This window comes from Motacilla alba, chromosome 19 (genome assembly GCF_015832195.1).
Source record: "Motacilla alba alba isolate MOTALB_02 chromosome 19, Motacilla_alba_V1.0_pri, whole genome shotgun sequence".
NCBI classification, from domain to species: Eukaryota; Metazoa; Chordata; class Aves; order Passeriformes; family Motacillidae; genus Motacilla; species Motacilla alba.
Window position 1 is genome coordinate 3,823,234 of NC_052034.1, and position 25,375 is coordinate 3,848,608.

General features: G+C 43.0%; 1 protein-coding gene across 2 annotated transcripts; it reads left to right on the plus strand.

Annotated features, from left to right (window-relative positions):
* Positions 1 to 2,611: 2,611 nt before the first annotated feature.
* Positions 2,612 to 25,187, plus strand: SLC6A4 (solute carrier family 6 member 4). 2 transcript variants are annotated; one of them, XM_038157931.1, is made up of 14 exons: positions 2,612 to 3,111; positions 11,095 to 11,696; positions 12,386 to 12,520; positions 13,250 to 13,469; positions 13,867 to 14,005; positions 14,371 to 14,505; positions 16,201 to 16,304; positions 16,988 to 17,115; positions 17,428 to 17,540; positions 18,255 to 18,386; positions 19,375 to 19,474; positions 19,843 to 19,943; positions 21,311 to 21,478; positions 22,144 to 25,187. In XM_038157931.1, the coding sequence occupies exons 2-14, from the start codon at positions 11,240 to 11,242 to the stop codon at positions 22,216 to 22,218; spliced, it is 2,007 nt and encodes a 668-aa protein (XP_038013859.1). In that variant the 5' UTR covers positions 2,612 to 3,111; positions 11,095 to 11,239; the 3' UTR covers positions 22,219 to 25,187. The 2 variants fall into 2 exon arrangements, with proteins under 2 accessions (XP_038013859.1, XP_038013858.1); XM_038157930.1 differs by lacking the exon at positions 2,612 to 3,111 and adding an exon at positions 3,930 to 4,263.
* The last annotated feature ends 188 nt before the right edge of the window (positions 25,188 to 25,375 follow it).

Sequence of the window (25,375 nt, forward strand, 5' to 3'; positions counted from 1 at the left end):
CTGGGACAGTTCTGGTTTCTTTCTTTAAGGAGGTGCATGGAGCTGATGGAAGGGGAAGATGTTGGTGAGCTGCAGTGAGGGTGTGGTGCCTCCATCACTGACCTGGTACAGAAATGTCAGAAATGGCACTGGTGGAGCTGGTCCTGCTTTGGGCAGGGGGTGGAGCAGATGATCCTGCAGGGACCCTTTTGGGGTCTCATGCACAGTCTCCACTTTGTGCTGTCACTTGAGTGACGGCAAGCAAAGAGTTCTTGTACTCCCTGGCGCCTCTGACACGGAGCCAGATCTCTTGGAAAGCTGTGCTATGCACAATATTTTCATTATGACTAATGCATGGGCTGTTTTGGGGGCTTTTTCCTCTTCCAAAAGGTCAGCAATTTTAGTCCTTCAAGATCTTTCTACTTATGACTTTAACACCAGTTCTTCTGTTTCCTCTGTGCTATCTGTGAGTATGATATCAGCCAAGGAGAGTTAACTTTTTCTCCAGAGTTTAACTGACATTTTTGTTCCTGGTGGTAGCACTGATGAGGATTGAGCTTGATAAACTCAAAACTGATTCCAAGCCAGTTTTTGTTGGTTTCAGTATTTTAAAGTATTGTCCAGCCTGTGCTTATCTCCCCAGCTCTTGCCCAGATATTTCCCTGTACACTTGATACAATAGTTCTGTGGTTTTTTCCCTTTCCTTCAAATAAGCACAGAAAATGCACATGGCTGAAACACATTATGGGGAACGAAGCCAATCTGGCAGCAGCACTTCTGCCTCTGTGCCCTGCAGTTTTGTAAGCTTTTCCATGGTGGAATTGGGGAGGGCAGGGGGGGAATGCAGATGCCAAGGTGAGAGCTGTGGTTTTTCCTCTGGGGGCAGTTGAACAAAGTGTTTTGAGGTTTGTGCTGGTGCCACCAAGTCAAGGATATTCCTCTGCCTGTGGGAGGACAGCCATGGAAACTTTGGTAAGGACTGGTGCCTGCAGGCTCTTTTATCCATGAACACCTTACAGGTGGCTGCTTTTAACCTGTAGTGTGAAATCTGTGGGTGTAATGATTCCCCATGAACTGATTCCCTGCTGATGTGACTTTCACTGGGTCACTCTGTCCTGAGAGCTCACTGATGAGATGAGCAGCCTGAGATGAGGCTGGAGGCAGCTGAGGGATGATGGAGCTGCCGTGTGCTCCCCGTGGGCCTGAGGGAGTGCTCAGGGTCCTGCACAAGGCTCAGCTGGATCCAAGGGGAGCCTCAGTCTCTCCCCAAGTGTGGGAGAGTTCACAGCCAGGGATTGCTCCCAGTGGATTGTCCCAGCACTTCTGAGGCTGTGCTGGAGGAACAAGCCACTTAACCCCTGTCACTTCACAGGAGATGCTTCAGAGATGATAAAAAACTCAACTTTCCATGGGATGGAATGGAAGTAATGTGGGAAGAAGCCTGGCTTGCTGCTTTGTCACTCAGCAAAGAAAGCTCTGTGAACTCTAAATCCAGACTTTGAAAAAGTTAACGTACAACTGCTAAAAAGATGCAGTGGTTAGAATAAAACAACAATTAGTGCCTGCTGTATTTCAATGCTGATTTCTCCCTTAGTTTATACATATATATATATTTATATATCCTATATATATATCCTTTGTTCTTTAGGTTGCTGAGGAACCAGCTAACTTAATAGTTTCCTTTCCCAGTTTGTCAACAAAACCATGCAGTTTTCATGTGAGAATTCAAAGACAGTTCCCCTGGCAGGTGGCAAATATTGACAGATAACATAATGAAAGTCAAGTCTCTCAGATTAAATTGAGGGGCAGAAAATAACAATTCCTAAAGAGGGAACTGGGGAGAGGTTCTGTGCAGTGATGGTGGGTTCTAGGAATCAGATTTCCCCATTGGAATGTGCTCTTAAGGCAGCTGTAGTGGAAATCACAAAACCTCTCCAAAACTCATCCAGCTGCCAGATGTGCATCCCAGCAGTGTGGAGAATAACAGGGAAGGCAATCAGAATTTCTTTTATCCCAAAGCCAATTGTAATAGCTTCTAAATGTAGTCTGATTGCTAACTAAGGAAAGATGGGAACAAACAAATATTCCAGGATTTGTTTGGTTTGTGTTACTTGGAAATTTTTTCCAGCTCTTTTATTGGCAGTGAATCAGAGCTGCTTGCAGAGCCATTGCTGAGCTCACAGTACAGTTGGTACTACTTTTATGAGGTCATTTGGGTGATGATTCCCATCCTTGTGCTGGAATCTGCAGCTGCTTTATCTGTGTGTCCTGTGTAAAGTCCATTTTCTTTCTCTTTTTTTTTTCATACTTTTCCTAAATCATCAGAATTTCACTCACCGATGCCCAGATTTCATGAGATTCTGGAGCTGGCTCAGTTCCAGCCCCTGAAAGTTTTTCATATGAGATAAATAAGGTGTTACAAGGTTGAGGGGTTTTGCCTGAAATCTCCAGTCTGTTATTTCCATTATGTCCCAAAGGCTCCAGAATGTTTGGCAAGAAATTCAAAACTAAAAAACCCAAAGCAACAAAACCCAATAACTGCAGCAGAAGATAATGAAAAAAACACCTGAACCTTAAGGCCTGGGTAAGGCATAAAAAACCTCCTCTAAGCAGAGACTGAGATGGAGAAAAAGCTCGGACAAAGATCATGATCTCTTCAAAGTTTTTTAAAACCCAAGATATAATTATGTAGTGAGCAGAAGGGCTCTCAGTAGAGAAAATTTATTTCTTGTAAGCAGATAGAAAAGGTGAGTTTGGAAAAGCCCTTCCAGTCTCCCAGCAGCGGTGAGCTGGAAATCTGTTTGGAAAGTAAAGGTGCGGATTCCTTGTGCCACCCATCCTCCCAAGAAAGAAAAATGCTGCTCTCCAGAGCTGGGGGCTGACCTGCAGCTGGATATTTGCACTTTAAACACTGCTGTGGCCTCCAGAAGGGTTTGGTGGGTGAGGCATGGCGGGATCTGTCCTCGCAATCCGTCTGGAATAGGACAAAACAGAGGGAAGGTCGTGGAGGAATGCCACAGGCAAGGACACGACCTGGGGGGTTCCTGCCTGCAGCCGAGGGGAGGTGAGCACCAATCCCGACTATTTTGGAAAGCAGGACACAGGAGGGAAAGCCAGCCCAGCAGGCAGGAGGTGAGTATTGCTGTTTGCACCAAAAGATCAAGGAGTTTCTACAGCGAGTGCAGGGAAAAAAGCTCCGTTTGGAGGATCGGCCCTAAGACGGTGCCCAGGGCAGTGAATGGGAAGCGAAGCTGATTTCAGTGCCTCCCCCCGTGTGCGGCTGCAGTGCCCCAGCTCTCCTTGAGATGGTGCAGGAGCCTCGGTCAGGGACCAGGGACAGCAGAGGAAAGTGCCAATTACAGCTCTTCAGTTCCCAGTTTATTTTCTTTTCAGTTGTTTGGAAGAAGTCTCTGAAAATTGGCAGCTGTTTACAGCAAAGCTGCTGCTACTCCAACAATCAGCTACTCCTGCTTGCCCCTATTCTGCTTTTCCACCTTTTTTTTTTTCCTAAATCTGTCACCTAAACTATGGCATTGACCTGTGATTTATGACCTTCTATGAACAAGTCGTGGAGTGCAGGAATGAAAAAATCCTGGATGAAAAACACTGGAGGAAAAAACGTGTTAGAAGTGGAGTGAGGTATTTGAAGTAGTGGTAGGAAGAAAGGAAATTACTTGTTGAGCTTATTGAGGCAGCAAAACGCTTGTAAAGAATTTGTGCTTCAAGCTTTAAAACCAAACTAAACCTTTTTTCTTTATTGAAATAGTGCAACTATTCAGAATTATTGAAAAAAAATTATTCTTTTCAAGCATTTTTATTGTGATACTATCCCAGTCCTTCCCATCCCCCTGTAATCTACAGAAATTTATAATTCACTGACTCCCTCAAAACTTCATCGTGTCCATCCTCATCCCCATCCTGTTATTTATATTTATAACAACATCCAGCAAAGCTGTCCCTTCCCAGGAAAGCTCCCCTTCCTTCTGCCTCTGCCTTCATTGGATCCTGCTCATCAGAGCAGGCAAATGTAGCCACCCACCTCTAGGAGGAAAACTGAGCTGCAGCCCTGGTGAAACGTGAAGTTTATTTGACTAAAGTGACGCAAAAATTCTTAAAGAGCTCTTTGGCAGCAGATTATCTGGAAATCAGACCATGTGAGGGGGGCTGGTGTACAAAAAGCTGCCCAGGATGCTGAGTTGCCCACAGGCTGAGGTAAATGTGGCTGAAGGGGACTCGAGCTTGGATCTCTGCGAGGGCAGCGCTTCGGACCGAGCCCGCACACAGGTATTTATCATTTTGTCTTTACACAGCCACGGCTGAGGCACTTTTATGAGATTCAGCCAGGCACGGAGACAGCTGCTCCTCAGAGCTGCCCCCCTGCAGCAGCAGACGCTGGAGTTTCATTAACTTTCCCTCCTCGTTGCATTTCAGTCATAAAATCTGAAATACGAGTGACAGGCTAAAATCTGTGCTCTAGCTCTTGTTTGTTTTTAAATCAGCTGTAAGGTCTTTGACAATTTCTAAAACATTTTTCATCTAACAAAGCTTTGGGGGCAAAAAGAGATACGTTGATTTTAGTTTTAGTTTTAGTTTTCCTTGAGTTTTTAAAACTTTCAGTGCCTTTTATTTCTTTCCTGCTGTTCCATGCTCTGCTCTGTCATGTTCAGGCACTTGTCCAGCAGTTATGAATGTTGGGAGTCAAATGCCTGTAGCAGAACATGTTCTGACAATCGAAACTTCAGAGTTCAGTCCACATAACTGCATTCCAGATGTAAAGTTATTTAAAGCTTACAAAAAAGCATTAAACTATAAGGAAAAATTAAGGAAAGCAGCAGAATCTGAAGGGAAAAGAAGAAAAACGAGGCAATTTAGGCTGTTATTTATTTTGAAAGGGTGAAGTGAGCTTTATTAACTATATTAAGTTATATTTTAAAAGGTAAATGGGTCCAGCACAGTAAATTATTGAACTCAATGGGACATATTTATTGCAAGTAATAAATCTGAAGAGCATGTCCTATATATTTATAGTCAATCACGTTTACTGAAACCAAGTGGCTTGCTGGGTGAGTTCACTAAGAAATATGGAGTTTAATTAAGGAATGCAATGCAACTGAATACATAAATAGGCAAGGAAAACATGTTTTGATATGTTAAGAAAGCCTGGGGGGAAAAGGGATCAGGCATTTAATGGATTTGGATTCTTGAAAATGTTGTGGCATTTTTTTAATGTGGGTTGTCAGACATCTACCAGGGAAGGGCTCAAACACTTGGGCTGCATCTTCTGATGATTTTGATGGTGAATTAACCACAATTTTCTTGGAGAATACTTTGCAAACTTCTCCTATAGCAAGTGACTGTTGTGACTATTTTCTAACTGGACAGGGTGGGATGAATTTCAGGTGGTTAAATTAAGAAAACTACCCCAAAACTAGAATTTAATAATAACACAAAATTATTCCCACACATGGAAATGTGCAGTGTGTTTAAGTTCTTTCCTGCTTTCCTCCATGGAAATATGAATTGCTGAGTTTTCATCAGTAACAGCCTAAAGAAACATTAATTCTGTGTCTTGATCTCCTTCCTGATGCTCACGTTTGAATTCTTTTCCCAGCCCGTGTGTTTGCAGCTTTGTTTCTTACAGAGCTGACAGAACACAATGAGCCCTGCCTGTGGGATAAATGCTTCACACAGAACTTGAGCAGAACTTGGAGCCTGAATTCAGGGCTGTAGTTTGGAGATAGCCATTAACAAATCCCCTTCAGAGAAACATCATCTGTTACCAAGGCATGGTGCTCCATTTATTTAGTATTTAGCTTGCTGTGTTATGACCCTTCCTTCAAGTTTATATAAATAATTGGAGGAAGAATACAAAAGCAATATCATTCCCTCCAAGCTTATCTGTTTCCTTGCACTACACACAGACACCCTCAAGCCAAAAAAAAAAAAAAAGCATTTCCCCTCCTCCCTGTTCTTAAAATGACTGACAGCAGCTTGGCAGCATTCCCACCTCAGTACGGTGCCTGTCTTCTCTACAGAACTGCAAAGGTAAAAATCTCTCTCTCCTGATGACTTTTTCATTTCAGACTGAGCCAGGGATAAGATCATGACGTAAAACTCCAAGTGCAGGTTTCTATTTCCCCCAAAGTGCTGCTTCCAGAGGAACCCTTTTCCCATCTCACCCGTGTGCAGCCTCATCTGGGAGTACAGGAGTTAACCTCTCCTTGTGCCACTCTTGGGGAAGCAGCCTTCGAGGGCTCTGAGGGCCATTGTGGCAGCAGCAGGGCTGGCTGAGCTCACTCTGCTTCAGCAGGAACGTGAGGGAGCCCTTGGAGCCCTGCAAATATCCATACAAAGGATATTTTGTCCATCTTGCCACCTGCATGCTCAAAGATTCCTCTCAAAACCCTCCCAGGTCACAGTGCTGTGCCAAAGTACCCAACTTTTGGAACATTTAAAATCATTGGCACTGGGATCAAACCTGTTACAATTCACTGGACCATTAATTTCAGTGGGTTTTGATCACTTTTTATTTTGATTCTTTTCAGCTAGAAGAGAATTTCTAAAAAAAAATCACCTGAATAAATCAATTTTCAGTTGTGGAGGGATGGTCTAGATATCAGCTTAGATCTGCTTTACACCTAATGCCCCAGTTCTGTGGCTGCCAAGTAGTTTTGATTGTCAGGTTTTGAAATCTGAAATACAGACTGCCACACTTGCTAATGAGCCAACAGGAAAGGACATACTGGGTACTCATTTTTTTTTAAAGAAATCCTTAAAATTGAACACATTCAACGGCAAAAGGCACCAATTATTTTTAGCGTTATGAACCTAAATATGACTTGTGTATGCCACACAGCAGGTAAAATTCCCCATCACTGAGAGCAATGCCATTTAATTGGCTGAAATTTAAAATTTTTTAACAAGTCCTCACAGTATGGGGACATCCATTCCATGCTACTTTGATTTAAGGGTTGCTCCTGACCTGTGCAAACTCAGAGGAAAATCATGAAACCTCTCTGGCTCATTTGTGGCTCAGAGGTGAGAACAGGTTCAGGCAAACAGCACAGCCCTCTCCTGCCTGGGGTGAGTGATTCTATCTTGTCATACAAACTTCTTGCTTGATATTTGAGATAAAAGTAATGTCCTTGGACTCTTTCCATTTCTGCACAACTGCCTGGGTGAGCTGCAAGGCGTCGTGTGAGCCAGGCAGCTGTAACTTTACCCACCTCAAATCCTTTGTGACAAATGTGAGATTTAGGTCAAGTTAACAGGAATCATCCCCGGGTTTGATTCTGTTTGCAAACACCCTGGGCTGACTCTTCTTGAGGTTCAAAGTGCTTCAATTCCCTGCAAGCGCCTGCGTGTGAAGGGCTGGAGGATGGAGGAGCAGGGGAGGGAAGGTGGGACCGGAGTTTTCCCGTAGCCCAGCGGGTGCTGCTTCCCCACTTCCGCGGAATTGGCACATGAAAGAAGAACATCGTTTGTGTGAAGTAGTATTGATACAAACCTATAGATTTTTGCAGCTGTGAGGGTTAAAATGGGAGGCACAGGGGGTGGGTGAGGCTGGGGAAGGCTCCGCAGCCCCACCTCAAACTCAGCAAGCTCCCGCTGACTCCGGATTCGCCTCCCTTGCAGCATCTGCCCTTTGCTGCGCCTCAACCCCATCGCTTTGCTCTTCCAGGCACATTAAAAGCCAATTCCTCCTTTAAGAAGTGCCGAGAGCAGGAAAATCCCGTGGTTGTGGTGCTGGGAAGAGTTGTTTACTCTGTGGCAGAGCATGAAAGGCGAGGGATTCCCGCACTGCCAGGAGAGGTCACTGCGAGCCTCCAGAAATAAGCAGGAGATGCTCCAGCACTTGAGCAGCAGGAACCGGGCTCCAGGCCAGGGATGCTCCTCGAGGATTCCTCTAGTACAGGCAAAAGAGCCGGATTTGTGCATCAAAAAATATGCAGGGATTTTACTTCTGCAGTGTTGGTTCAAGTCCGTCTCCGTGTGGGAGATAAATAAATATAATTTAATTAATGTTTGACTGATGTGAACTGCGTTGGTGGCTGCAGCAGCACGTGTGGAAACACATGGCTTCAGCTGTCCATCCAAATGTTTTCAACAGAGCTGGGAGAGCTGTGGAGCACTCCAGGGTCACTCCTCTTTAGTCACTCTTTGCTCAGGGAGGGTGACATTCCCAGGGCTGGCACCTTCCATGTGCTCCTGGAGGGAGCTGCCCTGCAGAACAGCCCCAGCCCAGGGCACCAGGGCCTCCCAGAGGAACAAAGTCACCTCTGCCAAGCACAGATCAAAAGGAAACGAAAGCACACGGCTCTGTCTTCTTCCCTTTTTTATCTCTTTTTTCTCCTGCTGCTAATTAGGGCTGATAAGGAGCCAAGGTGCAGTTATGTAACAGCAACCTTTGTGACAGCTCAGACTGCAAGCAGGTAATAAACTTACTTCTGAAATCACTGCTGTCATCACTCACCTGAGTTAGGGATCTGTGCAGAGAAGAAGTGGAGGCTGAGGTGGGAAAACCCTTCACCATTGGGGTCATTTTCCCCTGGACATCTTTCCTGGTGCCCAAGCATATTTCCCACCCCAAGAGCTCTCTCTGCAGCTCTTTACACTCTTTGTAGTGCTCACGGTGCCTTCAGGTGTTTTTTTTTCTTGATTTGTAGCAAAGCAAAGAAAAATGTACATTCTCCCACAATTTTTATGGTGTAATGCATTAATCTGAAACTGTTCTGCTGGCATGTGCCAACTATGCCCTGTGAACTCCACTGTGTAGCCGTGGACTTCCTCACTCCAGAGATTTCCCAGGACAGCTGACAAGCTGTAATTCCTTTTTCAGAAAGAAATAGTTCTGATTTCAGCTGGAGCCCCTGAAAATTCACATGTAATTTTGCATATTTGAGGCTTGAACTACTGAAAGTTCAACCAAAGTATTTCAAGTAATGTGATTTTTTTTCCCCTGTGGTGTGCAGAAGAACAGGAGAAAGAGTTTAGGTCTGGATGGACAACAGTCCTGGTTGTCACAAATCTTGGATACCAACAACACACTCTTTGACCTCCCCTTAGTAAAGAAAGCACTGAAAATGTGCAGAAATTAAGAGTTTTATAAACACAATGAGAGTTTAAGCCTCATGGTATGGAAAAATCAGTCCCATGAGATAATGCAGTTAAATCAACATCCTTTACTGTGTTCCCATTTATGGGTGAGAGGTGTAAAGTCCAGAAGGGCTCAGGTTACTTTTCCACATTCCCACCTGGTACTTACCATGCTCTGTACAAGGGGAGGATTGGCTGTGGCCTTCCCTTGGATTTCTGTGTGCCCACCAGGGCTCTTTCCATCTCCAGAACCTCTTTTGGGACATTTGGAAGGTTTTGGACTCCAAAGGCATTCAGGTTTTATAGTCCTGCAGGTAAAAGAGAACCTCCTGCTCTTTGCCCTGGTGTTTTTCTCTGAACTCTGAAGATGTTTCAATCTTTGTGGATGGTTAATTAACAGCAGTGAAGCTCTTGCTCTTTTAAGAAACCACATTAATGATGCACTGCTTGCTGTATGACAAAAAGAGACTATTTGGGTAGAGATGGAATGTGCACCTGAAGAACTAAATATTTCTGAAAATCATAAGAAATATTTTCAAGTGAATTTTATCTCAAAACCATCCTTCTGTTTGCTCTGCAGGTCACTAACTTACCTTCTCTTTCTGCTTGCACTGAGAAATGTTTAGAAAAGGTTTAACAAACTGTCTTTGCAAAAGGTGGAAAGCTGGGAAAAACTTGAGTTTTAATAGCTCTGATAATCAGCAAATTCTAGAAATAAGCAAATCATATCCCTTCTCTGCTTCAGTTTTTTCCTGCAGTTATAAGCGAAATAATGCTTATTTTTTTTGTGCTAGGATGTGACAATGACATTTACTACCATGATAAAATGTTTTGAAAGGGAAAAATTAGATGTAATTATAATAATTTGATCTTGGCATGGTGTAGATTGTGTGACTCTTTGCTAGCAATAAAGCAGGGTTACTGCCCTGGGGAATTTACAGCACAGCTCCTGTTCCAAGGTTTTCTTGGGTAAAGGCAGCTGGGTGTTTACCTGAACAAATCAGCAGAAAACAAAACATGAGCTGCTCACAGAATCACAACTCCTTCTCTGTTATCTTTGTTCTGCAGGAAAAGTTAATTGTGTTATACTTTATTTCAGGACGGTTTATTTCCCTTGGGTTCTGTTTTTAGCACACAAGAAGAGGCAGAGAAGCCAGGGATCCTCCCAGTGCCTGGGGTTTTTTTGCTGGCAGTGGGCAGGAGCAGTGCCCACCACCCTTCCCAGGGCTGGAACCACAGTGTCAGCAGACCCAAACTGAATGAAAAATGCTTTATTTGCCCAGAGAGTCAGAAAAAATCAGGGACAAGTTTTGTCCTTTAGACTCACATGTTAATTCTTAATGAGAAGAACCAAATTGAAGTTTATTAACAAGACCTCTTGTTCTTGTTATTGGTGTTGACCGAGCCTCAAAAGTTAGTTGATGCAAAACCACTGAGATTTAAATACTTTCCTAAAGTTTCATTTAAGCCTTCCACCTCTGCTGCTAAACAAAGCAGACACTGTGGGATTTCTGAAGAAAGGTGGTCATGAAATGCAATTTTCATATCCTCGGTTATCTCATATTTGTTTCATGAATTCTTTTCCCTTTTCACGCCGGATGAATCTAGAAATTGCCACAAGATGAGTTGCAGGATGAACTTAGGAAAGTGAAAATAAAAGTCCCACTGAGCTCTGCCCTCAGTTTGCAAAGTGGGAGTCCAGCAGTGTTCAGAGGAGAAGGTGACACCAGAAGACAGCAGGACTGTGACTGGGTGTGAGGTGTCCAGCAGTGCACAAAGTCCAGCAGATCCTCCAGAGAGGGTGTGATGCAGGTACACCAGGCTCTGCTGCCAAAGAGGATGATTTCTTCCTGCCTTTCTCTGGACACAATCCCAGATTATCTGCTCCGTGATCCGCACTGCATGCTGTGGTGGTTAATTACCTCTGTATTTTAATCACAGAATCTGCTGGCTGTGACTTGAAAATTACCAGCACCAGTAAAGCTTGTAATGGATTTGCAACTCTTTTTCATTTCTTAGATGGTGCTCGTGCCTTCAATCTGATGGATTTAACTATGGAAGAGGAATTCTAAAAGTGCTGGGAATAAAGGTGTGGGAAGACAAACCCCGAAGGGACCCTGTGGTGCCGCCCGTCTGCAAGTGACCAGAACAAATCTCAGCAAAAATGGAAAAAAAGACCACAAGCAATGAGACAGAGCCCCTGACTTCCAAGAAAGATGCCTCAGACTGTAGCAAAGGAGAAGATTGTAAAGAGAACGGACTTGTGGTCAGGAACCCCAAATCTGCCCTGCGGCTGGTGGAGGATGGCAGCAGAGTCCACCCGAGCCAGGGGGATAAAGGGGAGGCAGCTCAGATCTCCAATGGTTATTCAGGGGTTCAGAGCTCAGCTCCCTGCAATGGAGAGGTGGAGGATGCCCAGGGCACGGCCCCAGCAGCCACCACCACCACCACCACCACTACGTCCACCACCTGCGGGGCCGAGGCTCAGCAGCAGCTGATGGAGCTGGAGGACAGGGAGACCTGGAGTAAAAAGATTGACTTTCTCCTCTCTGTCATTGGATACGCAGTGGATCTGGGAAATGTGTGGAGATTTCCCTACATCTGCTATCAGAATGGAGGAGGTCAGTGTCCACTCATGTTCATTGTTCCTTAGTGCTGAATTTCTTGGTTTATAAATGGATGATTTTAGTGGCTTTTAAAATATCGTGTGTGACAAATGATCAAGGAGAAATTATTGACTGAAAAACCTAAATACTGGGATAGGATAATCACAGAAAAGCTGTTTAGCACAGCACAACTAGAAGCTGCAAACCAGGTAGGTGCAGACCCATGCTCCAACACCTCAAACCCTTTCCCAAGGAGCATTTTAAAATCTGATAAACCAGCATGTCTAGACCAACTCACGAGGAGGGCTGGGCCTTTGACTCACTGACATAAGAGACAAAATACAAATCTAAAATCTAATCAAGGAGATCTTAGAAAGGATTTTCGTCCCTCTGATGTAACAAAGGCATTTTATTGGAGAAATTAATAATTTTATCTGTAGCCCATCTCACAGCTGTGAGAGTCAGTGGAGTCTTGGTGAATCCTGTGTTGCAGAAATGTCAGAAGTTTGGGCTGGGTGTTGCTTCTTGTTCACACTGCTGAGTAGCTACTCTTATGAGAAATCCCACAGTAATTCAGAGGTGTGCTGGCTAGGGAGGTGATTAATTTTCCCTGTGAGATAAAAGGAACTCCTGTTTATGGAGAGCTGGTAATGTTGGAAGAGAAGTCCGTAAAGAGTTACCATCATCTGCTTTCTCTCTTGCAGGAGCATTCCTCATTCCTTACACAATCATGGCCCTCTTTGGAGGGATTCCTCTCTTCTATATGGAATTAGCACTAGGACAGTACCACAGGAATGGCTGTATTTCCATTTGGAGAAAAATATGTCCTATATTCAAAGGTAACACAGGGAAATGGAACTTTCTGAATAACTGGAAAATCTTCCTATAAAGGTGGCATTTCTGGCGGGGAGGGAAAGAAAATCCCATAAAGCCAAGTAAGACTTCTTCCACACAAGATTTTGGCTTTACAAAGAAAGCTTTCCTAAAACTCCAAGTACATCTGCTCATGTGTGTGTACTCTTGTATACATGTACAGTACACAATTCAAATTGTTAGAGAGGCTGACCAAGCCTAAAATTATAAAGAATAAAAGGAACTGTTCAGTATTGATTAGAGAGAGGCTGACCAAGCCTAAAATTATAAAGAATAAAAGGAACTGTTCAGTATTGATTAGAGAGAGGCTGACCAAGCCTAAAATTATAAAGAAGAAAAGGAACTGTTCTATATCCTCATTTACTCTTGTTCCCAGCGCTGAAGCTTTGATCTTGTCTTTTTATTTACTGAGACTGCAAGGTGCCTATTTCTAAATAGCAGAAATTTAGGAACACATAGAAAAATATCTCTTTATGAGAATGTTCTGTCTTGATTAAGAATGCTTTGCTGGAATCAGAGTATTTCTGAAGTCACAAGAAATGCCAGTGTTGTAAACACTTGGGAGGGTGTGTGCTCCTCCTGCAGAGCTGCCTTAGACAAATGGTTGTTGATGTGATAACCAATTCCTTTTCTCTTTTTTTTTTTTTGGCCTAAAACTTACACTGACTGAATGCAATTATTTCCTGCCTCTCCAGGCATTGGCTTTGCCATCTGTATCATAGATCTTTACGTAGCCTCCTACTACAACACCATCATGGCTTGGGCTTTTTACTACCTCATCTCCTCCTTCACGGCGGAGCTGCCCTGGACCAGCTGCACAAACCCCTGGAACACAGGAAACTGCACCAACTACTTCAGCAAGGACAATGTCAGCTGGTCCCAGCACTCCATCTCTCCAGCAGAAGAATTTTATACGTAAGTGCATGTAAGTGAGGATGGTGGTGGTAGCCAGACTGCTGGAACACCAGCAAGCTTTTCCCCAGAGGGCAGCAGGGCTGATTGTTGATGGCACCCTCTTCAAATCACTGGATTTTTGGAGGGGGTTGTAAACTTAGGGTGCATGGGGGGTGCTCTGTGTTTTAGGTGTTTCCCAGTTGCTGTCTGCTGGCACTCATCATCACTGGTGTGCTGCTAATATCAAACTTTTAAATAAAATAAAATGAATCTGAAATGTCATCACTTTGAAGGCTGCTTATCAAGATCTCAAGATTCCTTATGATGCTCAGACCACAGTATGGGGCTGTTAAATGCATATTTAATGTAAGCATTTGTTTAAAAAGTATCTCTAGTGTGTTTTTCTTTCCCCTTGCAGCCGCCAGGTTCTGCAGGTGCACAGGTCCAATGGGCTGGATGACCTGGGGGGCATTAGCTGGCAGCTGACCCTCTGCTTGCTGCTGATCTTCACCATTGTGTACTTCAGCATCTGGAAAGGGGTCAAAACATCTGGCAAGGTGAATGCAAAAGCAGGACACATCAGCTTGTCTTGAGGCAGTTCAGTCTTAGCTAATTAACTGTCAGGGGATCAGCTCAGGCTGTTTTCATGACAGGGATTATGGGCAGATGTATTTGGGGAGCACTCGCTGTACAGTGACTGTTACTCTAAGCAATAAAGAACCAAAATAAGTGACACCACTGTTCTCTGGGCAGGACCAACCCTGCCAGGGAAAGGGTTCAGGTGTGCAATCTGCCTGTTTACAGACCTGCAGAGAAGCTCATGTGAAGATGCTATAAATGCTAAGACATATGATTAACTGATTCTTATTATCCATGCTAACTTTGTCCCCATGGCAAACGCTCTCACCGTGTTCCCTCACAGGTGGTTTGGGTGACTGCCACGTTCCCTTACATCATCCTCTTCATCCTGCTTGTGAGAGGTGCAACTTTGCCTGGGGCTTGGAGAGGGGTCCTCTACTACTTGAAACCTGACTGGCAGAAACTCCTGGCCACTGAGGTAAAGCACTTTATAAAAGGGAGATTTGCCTTCAGCCTGCCCATGTGTGTATCACCATAGATGCACAGAGCATGACTGAACAAATGTCTTAGCATGGACTTAAAAGCCTGAGTCCATGCTCTTTCCATAATTATAAAGAATTTTAAAGATTAGAGTCCAGCCTCAATTTAGCTTGAACTACAGGCAGAGCTCCCATACAGTGGTTGAACAGAATGAGGGATCTGATTAGAAGAAAACAAGTGACCAAACACTTTTTCACTGGGAAAATGGTGACCAGGCTGACACTGAGTGAGAAGCTGTGAGTGCTCCTACACTGCAACAAAATCCTTCCCCTCTGAGAGCCACACTGAGCAAACTGAATTTATTAAACCCTAACAAGTGGTGGAGCTGCAGATTTTTGGTTTAAGGGGATGAGTACAGCCCTACAGAGTCCACAGCTGCCCCTGTTTAAATAGTGCAGGTTACTGGAGCAGAAACTTCTGTCTCCATCCTGTAACAAGCTTTGGCAGACGAGCCCACAGACACCAACTCAACCTTGGCCCAGTGACTCATGTAAGTGCCTGTGGAGGAGGAATTAATCAGTCAGGCCTGCATACACCACCAAAATTTGACAGGAAAGCAGGAATGAGGACAAACTGAGCTAACCAACAAACCCCAGGCCCTCCAGTGTCTGATCCAGCCTTGAACTCCGTGGATGACAAGCAATCCATCAGGCTCAAGGCTGTGCTCACTCCACTGCCTGAGAAAGTGTCTGCTGAGGAGGGTGATGGAAAAACCCCAACGCAATAAATACTACAAACACGAAGATTAAAAATTTCCAATGTTTGCAAGTCTGCTGCTGTCCAGCTGATATGGAGAGTTTTGAATGAAGAGGAAATGAAAAGACACCAGTCTCTGATAAAGCAGCATCTCCAATAAGGAACCACATCTTCTGAAAAAGCAATAAAGGGCATTGATATTGTATTGGATGTATCTGGAGTGAGGACAGCAGATTGCAATCTGTGTGCTGGGTGATGACAGAGCTCTGTCTGGGTGATACAGGATGGCCTCCCACGATGGGAGAGAATATTAGAAATGAGTTGTAATGAACTCCATGTTTCAATCAAAAGAGAATAAATGAATGAGGACTTTCACCTTCAGAGAGAGCTGATATTGAACTTCAGAACATTACTCATTAGGGCTGTGGCCACTTTTCAAGTACAACAAGCTTTTCACTACAAGATCATCACACTTGCATCTGTCACAGCTACAACAAAGCTGAACTGAGCCCCAAGAACCAGAACCAGACTGCATCCACACAGTCAAATGGATTTCCATAAATCTAGGAAAAGTCTACATAGCCTGGAGGACACATTGCCAAGTACAGGGCTATTCCACAGCACACAGAGTTTAGTGGAAGATTTGGAAGACTTCAAAGTCATGGGTAGAAAGTTCTCTATACACTGCAAAAAAATTGATTACAGGCAATTGAGTGAATTAATCTAAGATGCTGTCAGAAGTGCAACAGCCACAACAGTTGTACAACAAACATTCATGTTTCAACAGCTCTCTCAACAGAGTGTCTGTTAGACTAGGACTAGGACATAGGCAGAGCAGTGAAATACCCTTTTCTAGACCAAAGGGATATTCTGAATATGCCAAACTCATTCAATCTGTTTCATGGCATTTTTTTTCTTGGCCTTCAATATTTTTCAGGTTTGGGTGGATGCAGCAGCTCAGATTTTTTTCTCCCTGGGACCAGGTTTTGGGGTCCTGTTGGCTTATTCCAGTTACAACAAATTCCACAACAACTGCTACCAGTGAGTTCTACCTTATTCTATAAGTAAAATCGAGTTTAAAAACTTAACTGTAAGTATTTATGAAAAAGAAACAGGGTGTTGGTGAAAGGCACTAAATTGTCAGACCTGTGTACATAGAAATCAGAAGTAAGTGTAACAGAGAACCTGCAATCTCAAGCATCTCCTCTGTTGCCTACCTTAAAGTAAGATCATTTTTACTAATTTTACAGCAAGAGGTCTAAAATGTAGAAACCTGCCACAACAAAATGTACTAAACCCCTGCCAAGCCATCACATTTTAGTTATTTAATCTCAATAGTCAGTTATTTCCTAACTTCATAGTCTTGAGCAGAAAGACAATTTATGATTTTTCCTTGTTACCTGAAAAAAAAATCAATTTCTAACTTCTAAAATAAAATTCTCAATTCTTTAATATTCACATAGTAATTCCTGTTCTTTTAAAACAGCAGAATACAGCCAGCATTCAATCCAGTGGCAGACTGATGTTACAGCACCTGTATGGATTTGAGAAGAAAAAGCAGTCACGGGTTATTGGGTTTTTTTCTCTTTCTTTCAAATCTGCTGCTCGTTTTTGCCTTGTATCCCCTAGTTTTCCTAGGAGTCTGTCTAATTTGTAGACCAAGAGGTTGTAAAGCCTTTCTAGCAGAGTTAGGTCCCTGATGAGAGTTAGGTCTTCTGTTGCAGAGATGCTCTGGTGACCAGCACCGTGAACTGCTTGACCAGCTTTGTGTCTGGGTTTGTCATCTTCACCGTGCTGGGGTACATGGCTGAGATGAGGAATGAAGATGTCTCAGAGGTTGCCAAAGACACTGGTAGGTTAATGTTTCATACACATCTCAAACTGCTTCTAAGATAGAATATATTTATATATGTACTTCTAGATTGAGAGCAGCCCAAGTGATGAGAAATATTTGGTGTATTATTCAGGATGCTGACTTTATTGGGCACTGTCACACAGCACAGCTAAAAACATTAGCCTATAAATACCACATATAAAAGCCAGATTGCAGTTTCACAGACGTGGTGGTAACTGCACATGGCAAAGCAGCCTGGGGGGGAGAAGTTTTCCCCTGGGAGACACTGTACACAGCCTGTCCTAACAGTGATCCATCTCTCTGCTCCAGGACCCAGCCTGCTCTTCATCACCTACGCAGAGGCCATTGCAAACATGCCAGCTTCCACCTTCTTTGCCATCATCTTCTTCCTGATGCTGCTCACGCTGGGCTTGGACAGCACGGTGAGTAGCCAGCAGGGGACTCAGCCTGGCCCCCTCAGACCCCACAGAAACAGAATTACAAACACTGCACTGGCACTGAGGGGTTTGCAGCAGGACTGGCAGTGCCAGGTGCCTTCTGTAAGACAGCAACTGTTACTCCAATTTTTATCTGAATAGGTTTGAATACAATCAAGTGATTTGTCACTGTCATGCTGTGACAATTAATAAGACCCTGAAATACAAGCAGAGCACTTGATTTATACATTCCTAGTTGACTGCAGACTTCCAGACTCCTTTCTTGCTTGTAAACTTACAAAGCAATTATGAAAATCTGGAATTTTTCACACAAATTTGATTTAAAAGATGGGAAATGGAGATACACTAAAAAATTGTCATGTGAGGTTTTACAGGGGGAGAATCAGCTCCTTCCAGCAGGGCTGAACTCGGCTGATTTCAGTCTTGGTCCCACTGAACCACTTCTCATCTCTCCACATCCTGGTGCCTGTGGCACAGGGCTGCCTTTGGATGACAGTGCATCTCCACAGACACCTGAACCCTAAATCCCCAGCCTGAAGAGTTTTAAAAAGTTAGGAGGAAAGACTTGTCTAACAACCCCACACCAACTCTGCAACAGAACAAAGCACTAATGTTTCAATGCTCCTTTAAGCACTCAAACATACTTTTAAGCAGGTAACACTGCCCTCTATTTCCCAGTGACTTTTCCATGCTTTTCAGTTTGCAGGACTAGAGGGAGTGATTACTGGAGTCCTGGATGAATTCCCACATGTCTGGGGCAAACGCAGGGAAGTGTTTGTCCTTGGTCTGACCATCGTTTGCTTTTTGGGGTCGCTGGCAACCCTGACATTTGTGAGTATTTCACCCACCCTCAGCCTCCCTCACTGGCAGTTTCCTGCCAATGACACCTTGGAGAGGGCAGTAATTTTTTGAAGAGAGTTTCTTTCTCCAGGTTGCTTTCTTTATGCATTAGGAATCTATTACTTGGAATAAATGGGAATATTTCACTAGGAAATATGTTGCAAAATGATCCTACTGCAACTCATGATGTGCTACACATCATAAATGGTGCTGATCATCAGTCAGCAGACAACCAGCCACATTTTTATGTGGTTTATTTCTTATTCCCAAAAGCTCTGTGTTTAAAAATAACATGAATAGTTATTATAATCTTCACAATGTGTAAAACGTATTTTGAATTTAAAAAAAAATATCTAATAATGGATTTCCTGGATCTTCCTCACTGTTTCAAGGCAGAAATCATCATTAGTCACATCAAATTGCTCCCATGGGGCTTGTGAATTTCATTCCCACAACAAGTAACTTTTGAATAATGAGTGTAATGATCACAAGGGAAATAGAAAGAAATACTTGGCTTTCCTATCATGTTTTACTCCACTTGCTCATTTATGTGTAACTTCCTTCTTATGTGAAGTGTTTGCTGCACAAGGATGCTGAGTTCCTCTGCAGGAGGTCTCCTCCTTCGTGGTTCTAGATCCCAAATGGAAAGAAAGCCGAGCAACACTTTATTTATTTGCTGTTCAGTAGCTATGATCCCTGGTAGAGTAAGAAGAGAGCATGCAAAAAGCCATCCTGTAAAATCCCCTTTGCTCACTAAAATCCACCCAGAAGTGCCAGCAGATTTTAGCTTCTCTGCACGGCAGCCTCCAGGCGAGGGGTGGCCACAGAGGGTGAGCAGCTCACCAGGGTTTCCCTGGCAGGAACAGCCACCAAGTGACAGAACTGGGTGAATTCCCCACTTGTGAATGTTCTGCTTCAGCCAAAGGCAGCACCAACCAGCAGCACCCTGGGCACGCTGACAGACTGATTTCTTTCCCAGGGAGGAGCATACGTGGTGAAGCTGTTTGAGGAATATGCCACGGGTCCAGCTGTCCTGACCGTCGTGTTCCTGGAGGCAGTGGCTGTGTCCTGGTTCTATGGTACCTCCAAACACCCCAACCCCAACTCCTGAGCTCCTGCAGCTCAGCATTGCCTCGGTTTCTGCAGACAAGATCACCCCCGTGTCTCCAGAAAAAAAGTTTACAAAAGCTTTTTACAGACACACTGCTAATTAAAGCAGTGAGAATTAGTGTTAATTGCTCTCTGACAGAAGTACACAGACAGCTAAAAGTAACAGGAGGTATAATTCAGAATAATTAAGGATTTTGTAAAATTAGGAGTTATAGGAACAAAACAGTCTTCTGGGATAGATTCTGAATTTACTTGCTGAGCATAAAAAAGTGTTGAGAATCTACTTAAGAAAATCTTACATCTGCTGTCATCCCTCTCCTCCCACTTGTCTCCACAGGCATCACCCAGTTTTGCAACGATGTGAAAGAAATGCTGGGCTCTGCCCCAGGCTGGTACTGGCGAGTTTGCTGGGTTGCAATTAGTCCCCTTTTCCTTCTGGTGAGTTTTCTTTAAAGCTTTTTCTTTCCAGCACCAAGAAAATCACCACTGAACAATGCAGCTCCTTCTAAAAGCTTAATTCCAGAATTCTCTCGTGAAGTTCTTTAGTAACAATTTTTGTTAAACAAGAAAAGCTCAATTAGTGAAAAACCCAATACAATGCTGGAAGGTCTTGCTACCAAATCACAGTTTTAAGGATTTTTGTAGTTGAATTAGCTGAATAAGTCTGGATTCTGAATAACTCCTCCCCTGCCCTCTGCTAAACAAATTTACTTTGTTTTGTTGCCTCATGTTTACCTCAGCAAAATGTAGCAATAAAAGCTGATGAAACATACTGTCAGAGGAGGAAAAGCAAGATAAGTAAATACACTGTCTCAGCAACTGCTGATGGACAACTTTAGAATATTCCACTTAAAATTTCCAGCAGTTAATTACAACCATTATAAATCTATAATTCAGAATTGGAAATATTGTCCCAGTGTTTGGCTTGGCAGAGTTATTAATAACATTTGAACATAAAGTGTTCATTTCCTGATTCAAAATTCGTCCATGCTATCTTTTATTCTGACTGGCCTTAGTGGGAGCAGAGCAGGTCAAGATGGAGTTTATGAAACACAGAATGTAGATTTAAGACCTACAGAGTGAATTCAAAGCACTTGTAATGATCAGGGCATAATTAACAGATTTTGATTTTATTACCCCTGGAAAGAGAAGTCTTATTATAAATTAAAATGTCATACCACAGTAATTTTTATACTTCTGTCCTCTTTGTTATCCTAAACCAGCAAAGCAGAGAGGCACAGAGTTCTGGGGATGTGGTTGCCAGGCAGAGCTACTTGTATTCCATGTGGAAACCCACCTAAAATAAGGGAAGCTCAGGATATAGGATGCCATTTCTGTATGGAAGTTTTGCTGGTAAATCCTGAGCTCCTGATGATACTCTGGAAAAAAAACAGTCAGAGATCCTTCCTGGGACAGTCACAGATATTATTCCTGTAATACTCAACTGAAAGTATTTGTTGTTTCCGAAGGAATTTTACAGTCATGAATGATAAGCTCAGGAAAACGATCCAACAGCAGTAACTGAGGTGACTTTTTTCCTTTTCCTGTTCTGACAGAGAGCAGTGTAGACTGGAGAGCATCTGCTTTGGGAAGGATCCTCTTCGTCTTTGTTTCCTGATTTGTTGTTGATTTGTTTTAAATCTACACTCATGTAATTTAGGATTTTTTTTTCAGTGTCAACACATTTTTAATCTTGAGTCCTACTCATTTTGTATTTATTTCAGTGCTGTGCTGGAACACAGAGTTCCCCAAAGTGTGTGCCATGAAAATCCACATATTCACACTGTGCCCTTTTTCTCTTTCAGTTTGTCACTTGCAGCTTTCTGTCCAGCCCTCCTGAGCTGAGGCTTTTTGATTATGTTTATCCCTACTGGACCACAGTTGTGGGTTACTGCATAGGAACCTCCTCCATCATCTTCATTCCCATCTACATGGTCTATCGCTTGGTCGTCACCCCAGGGACACTTAAGGAGGTACCCCTGATGTTCTCTTGCTTCTGTTTGACTGTTAGGAAGGAGGTGATTCCTAAAAATATCATGACTGGCTGTTCTGTTCCCAAATTCTCACAAATCTCCCCAGTTCTTACTGAGGCCGCTGACAATTTCTTATAAAATGTTACATCAAGTAATTTTTTAAGCTCTGATGAACTGGAGAGTCTTCCTAAAATTCACCCCAGACACTCAAAATAACCCAGTCAAGCAAATGAGGCAGTGAAAGGCTGGTTTCCTGGCATGTATCTGTAAGAAAAGCTTGGTTTTCCTTCACACATTTAGTAAAATTTCTCTGCCATAAGTCTGTAATGACAATACTTAGATTTCTTCTAAGTTTAAATAAATACCAGCTCATAAAGAATATATTTAGTTGGCTCAGGGTATCCAGGCAAACTGCAAAGTGCTAAAGCATTGATATGACATCTGCCAAGCTTTGATTCCAGTTAGGTTACAAATAATTTTAAAAATCCTGCTGTGTACTTCTACAGCACTTTCCATCTTCGTAGTGCTAACAGAGGCCTCAAACACTCTTAAGTAGTTCAAGAGGTGTAACTCGGAGTCATAATTTATTATTAATCTCTCTCTAAATGGCTGACATGTTATGTATTGCCTCTAAAATCAATCAATTTCTGCTTTCTTTCCAACAGCGTATTCTGAAAAGCATTACTCCAGAAACAGCTACGGAAATTCCCTTTGGAGACATCCGCATGAACGCAGTATAAGCTGACCTGGTTCTGGGGGAGGGAAGAGGAGCACAAAATGTCACTTTCCCCCCCTCTCCCCCCAGAGAACCTCCTTTCCAGCTGAGACAACAACCAGAGTTTTCCACGGAGGCTGCACCACGGGCACCATTGGGAAAGGTGATGCCTCCAGCACATTTATCCAAGCAATTCAGTGACATCTACTGAGCACTTCCAAGCAGGCTGAGCGGAGCACTCACTGTGGAACACGAGGGAACGTCCCTGCTCCGGGAGTGGCACCGAGTGCCTGCAGCAGCCCCTCCAGGACGAGCAAGGCACGGCAGGATTAGGTGTAGACCCCCAGTGTGTGGCAGTGCTCCTGTATCTCCTCCCTCCGTGTGATCGTTCGTACCGGGCAATGTCGTATTCGCTTCTAAGGTTTCTCTACTCGCTTCAACTACATGGGAAAACGCACAAATATTTCTGATAGCCATACATTACTCGAGTAACGCAGGGGTTTATACACTAGGAAAACAAAAATAGGAAGGTCGCTAGGTTTGTGGTGGAGTAGACAGAGGGAGAGGAAAAATGCTGAGCAGCACAGCTCTGCACACATCAGCACACACAGCTGGCAGCACCAGCCTCACGTTCATTTCCTCTGGTTTCTAGGTGGTAACAATTTCTACTGTTTCTTGCATAAAAAATAATTACAAAAATATTTTTTGTGATGTTTGAGGCTTCACTTTCCTTTAGACCCAATCAAGCCAAAAAAACTCATCATGAGTTACTTGACAAGCCACTTAAGCTGCCAGCACTTACTGTACTGTTTCCATAACCAATCATTGTCCTGGCAGAGCTACAGAAACTAAAGACCAACAATGAATCTTTTTGAGTTCTGATGCCAAAAAGTACAATCTTAAAGATCTCTTTCTCTGCTTCACTTCCCTTTTTTTTACAGTTAATTTCACACCTAAAATTTGCTGGAGCCTGTGGGGTTTTCCTCCTCTTTCCTAGCACAGAAGTAAAATTTAGAATAATCCTTTTGGCTGGCTGACAAAAGTACATTTACAACTATCCAAATGTACTTTGAAGGTTTAGTAGCTCATACTCTGATGTGACTGCATTGGGGTTTTAAGCTGAAGAAGAAAAGGATTTTTTTTTTCTTAGCAAGAAGCTGAGTAGAGTTCAGCAGGATTGATTCTCATCAGAACACTTTCTATTAAATTTCAAGGCACTGACACACAAATTTACACCCAAGTCCATGCAAAGCTCTTTACATGTCCTGCACACAGGTGCTCCCCAAATGCAGGTGCCCTTCAGCCTGGCTGCACCTGCCCTGGCCCCTGGAAGACACGAGTTCTGCTGCAGTGGGAGTGCAGACAAACCCAGGAAGGCATCATTCCTGTGCACGTTTGTATTGTATTTTCACTCTGGCACACAGATTATGATGAAAGTAAAATAAAATAGAGGATAAAAGTCTCTTTTGTATCCCTTTGCTAAAGCTGCCGAGGTTCCCTGTGCAGCCAGAGCAGGGCATTAAGGAACCTGTGGGAGCTGACCTGGGTGTGAAGCACTTGCCAGGTGAGAGGAAAGCAGGGATGCTGTGTTTGCCTTCTGGAAACATTTCCATCACCTCTGCCAAAGTTGTCCCCCTCTGTGTACCTGGAGAAAGGCCTCTTCCACTCCCTCTTCCACTCTGGATAATGACTTTTGAGTTCATCTAAGTCTCAATCCCAACTTCCAATGAGGAAATAACTTAAGAGGGACAAGGACTGTTCTTTCAGAACTAGACTCCTGAACTATTTTTAAAAGGGAATATGTTCTTTAATTGCCACTAGAAAAACACAATAAATCTGTCTTCCTGGACAGTTACTCATGTGAAAGTTTGGTAGCTTATGCCTCAAGTGTATTTGAAGCCTACTTCCAAAAATTAAATTTTCTGAGTTCATTAACTGAAAAAACACACTTGAAATGTCAATGTAAGATGAATGAGGTATTTGTACATATCCAACAGCAAAGTGTGGGAAATAAAGGACAAAACCCCATCCCTTTTCTTTCCTCTTCAGACAGGGGTGCAGCTAACAAAAAAAAATGTAATTTTTAAGACACTGACATAGGATAGACATTGGCTCTCTGGGAGGTTTCAGAGAGATTTCCCAAGAGAGATTTCCCAAGAAATATCACAATTTCTAGTGAATTAAGACAGCCAAGAAGCCCTGGCAGTAACACAAGCCCTGCAACAGCTGAAATGTGAGACCAATGTTCTCTGAGCCCTGAGATAGTGAGAGAGGATGAAAACTCTTAGAATTATTTGAAGATACAAAAAAAGCAATGTAGATTAAAAAGGCTTTTCTCTTCCTGAATAATACAAAGATAAAATACATCCATGTTTTCATTCTATAAATGCTGAACTTGAAAGGCAGTTTAGTCCTCATTACTTTTTTGTTACATGGTGTACTGATTCAAATATCTTATTATGGTAAGTTCATTTTTAGCATTTCTATTTAGCCGAGTGGTTGAAATATTGAGAAATTAATTTATTTATACATTTTTTTTTTCTTTTTACATACTCATCTGAAAACATGTAAAACAACCAATATTTATCAGGTAGCTCAGCAAGCAGCCATACCTTTAACACTGGTTTTGAACAGAAACGACTTCTATTGATACCAAATGAACTGCACTGCAGTTACAAAGTGTTTTGAGGCAAAAAAATTCCTTCTCTTCAGCTCACCTTCCACTCATCTACCACGAGTATATCCTACCCTCTGTTCTGAACAGTGAAAAGGAAGTCATGAAACTGGTAAATTAGGACCATCTTTGCCTTTTAAAGAGAATTAAACTGGAGTTTTAGCTGTACAGAACTAAGTATTCCCTCCAACTTGTACATGATGCACCTGTATTAATTTATGCAGCTGTTTAGTTACAAGTGTTGCAAGCTGATTGTAAGTCATCAGTATGTGCCTTGTACTGTAAACTGTTACTGTAATAAATTTAATATTCATAAACCATCTGCAGACATCTCTTGTGCCTCTCTCTTCTGGGAAGAGCAAAGATAAAAATCTCAATTCTAAGCAACAGCAGAATATCTAGTCCAGTTTACAGTGCCAGCAAGGCCTCTGACAAAAAGCAGAGGATTTCCCTCAGTGTTTGAACCCTGGCCCACAACTAAACATTTTCATTCTGTTCCAACAAAAGA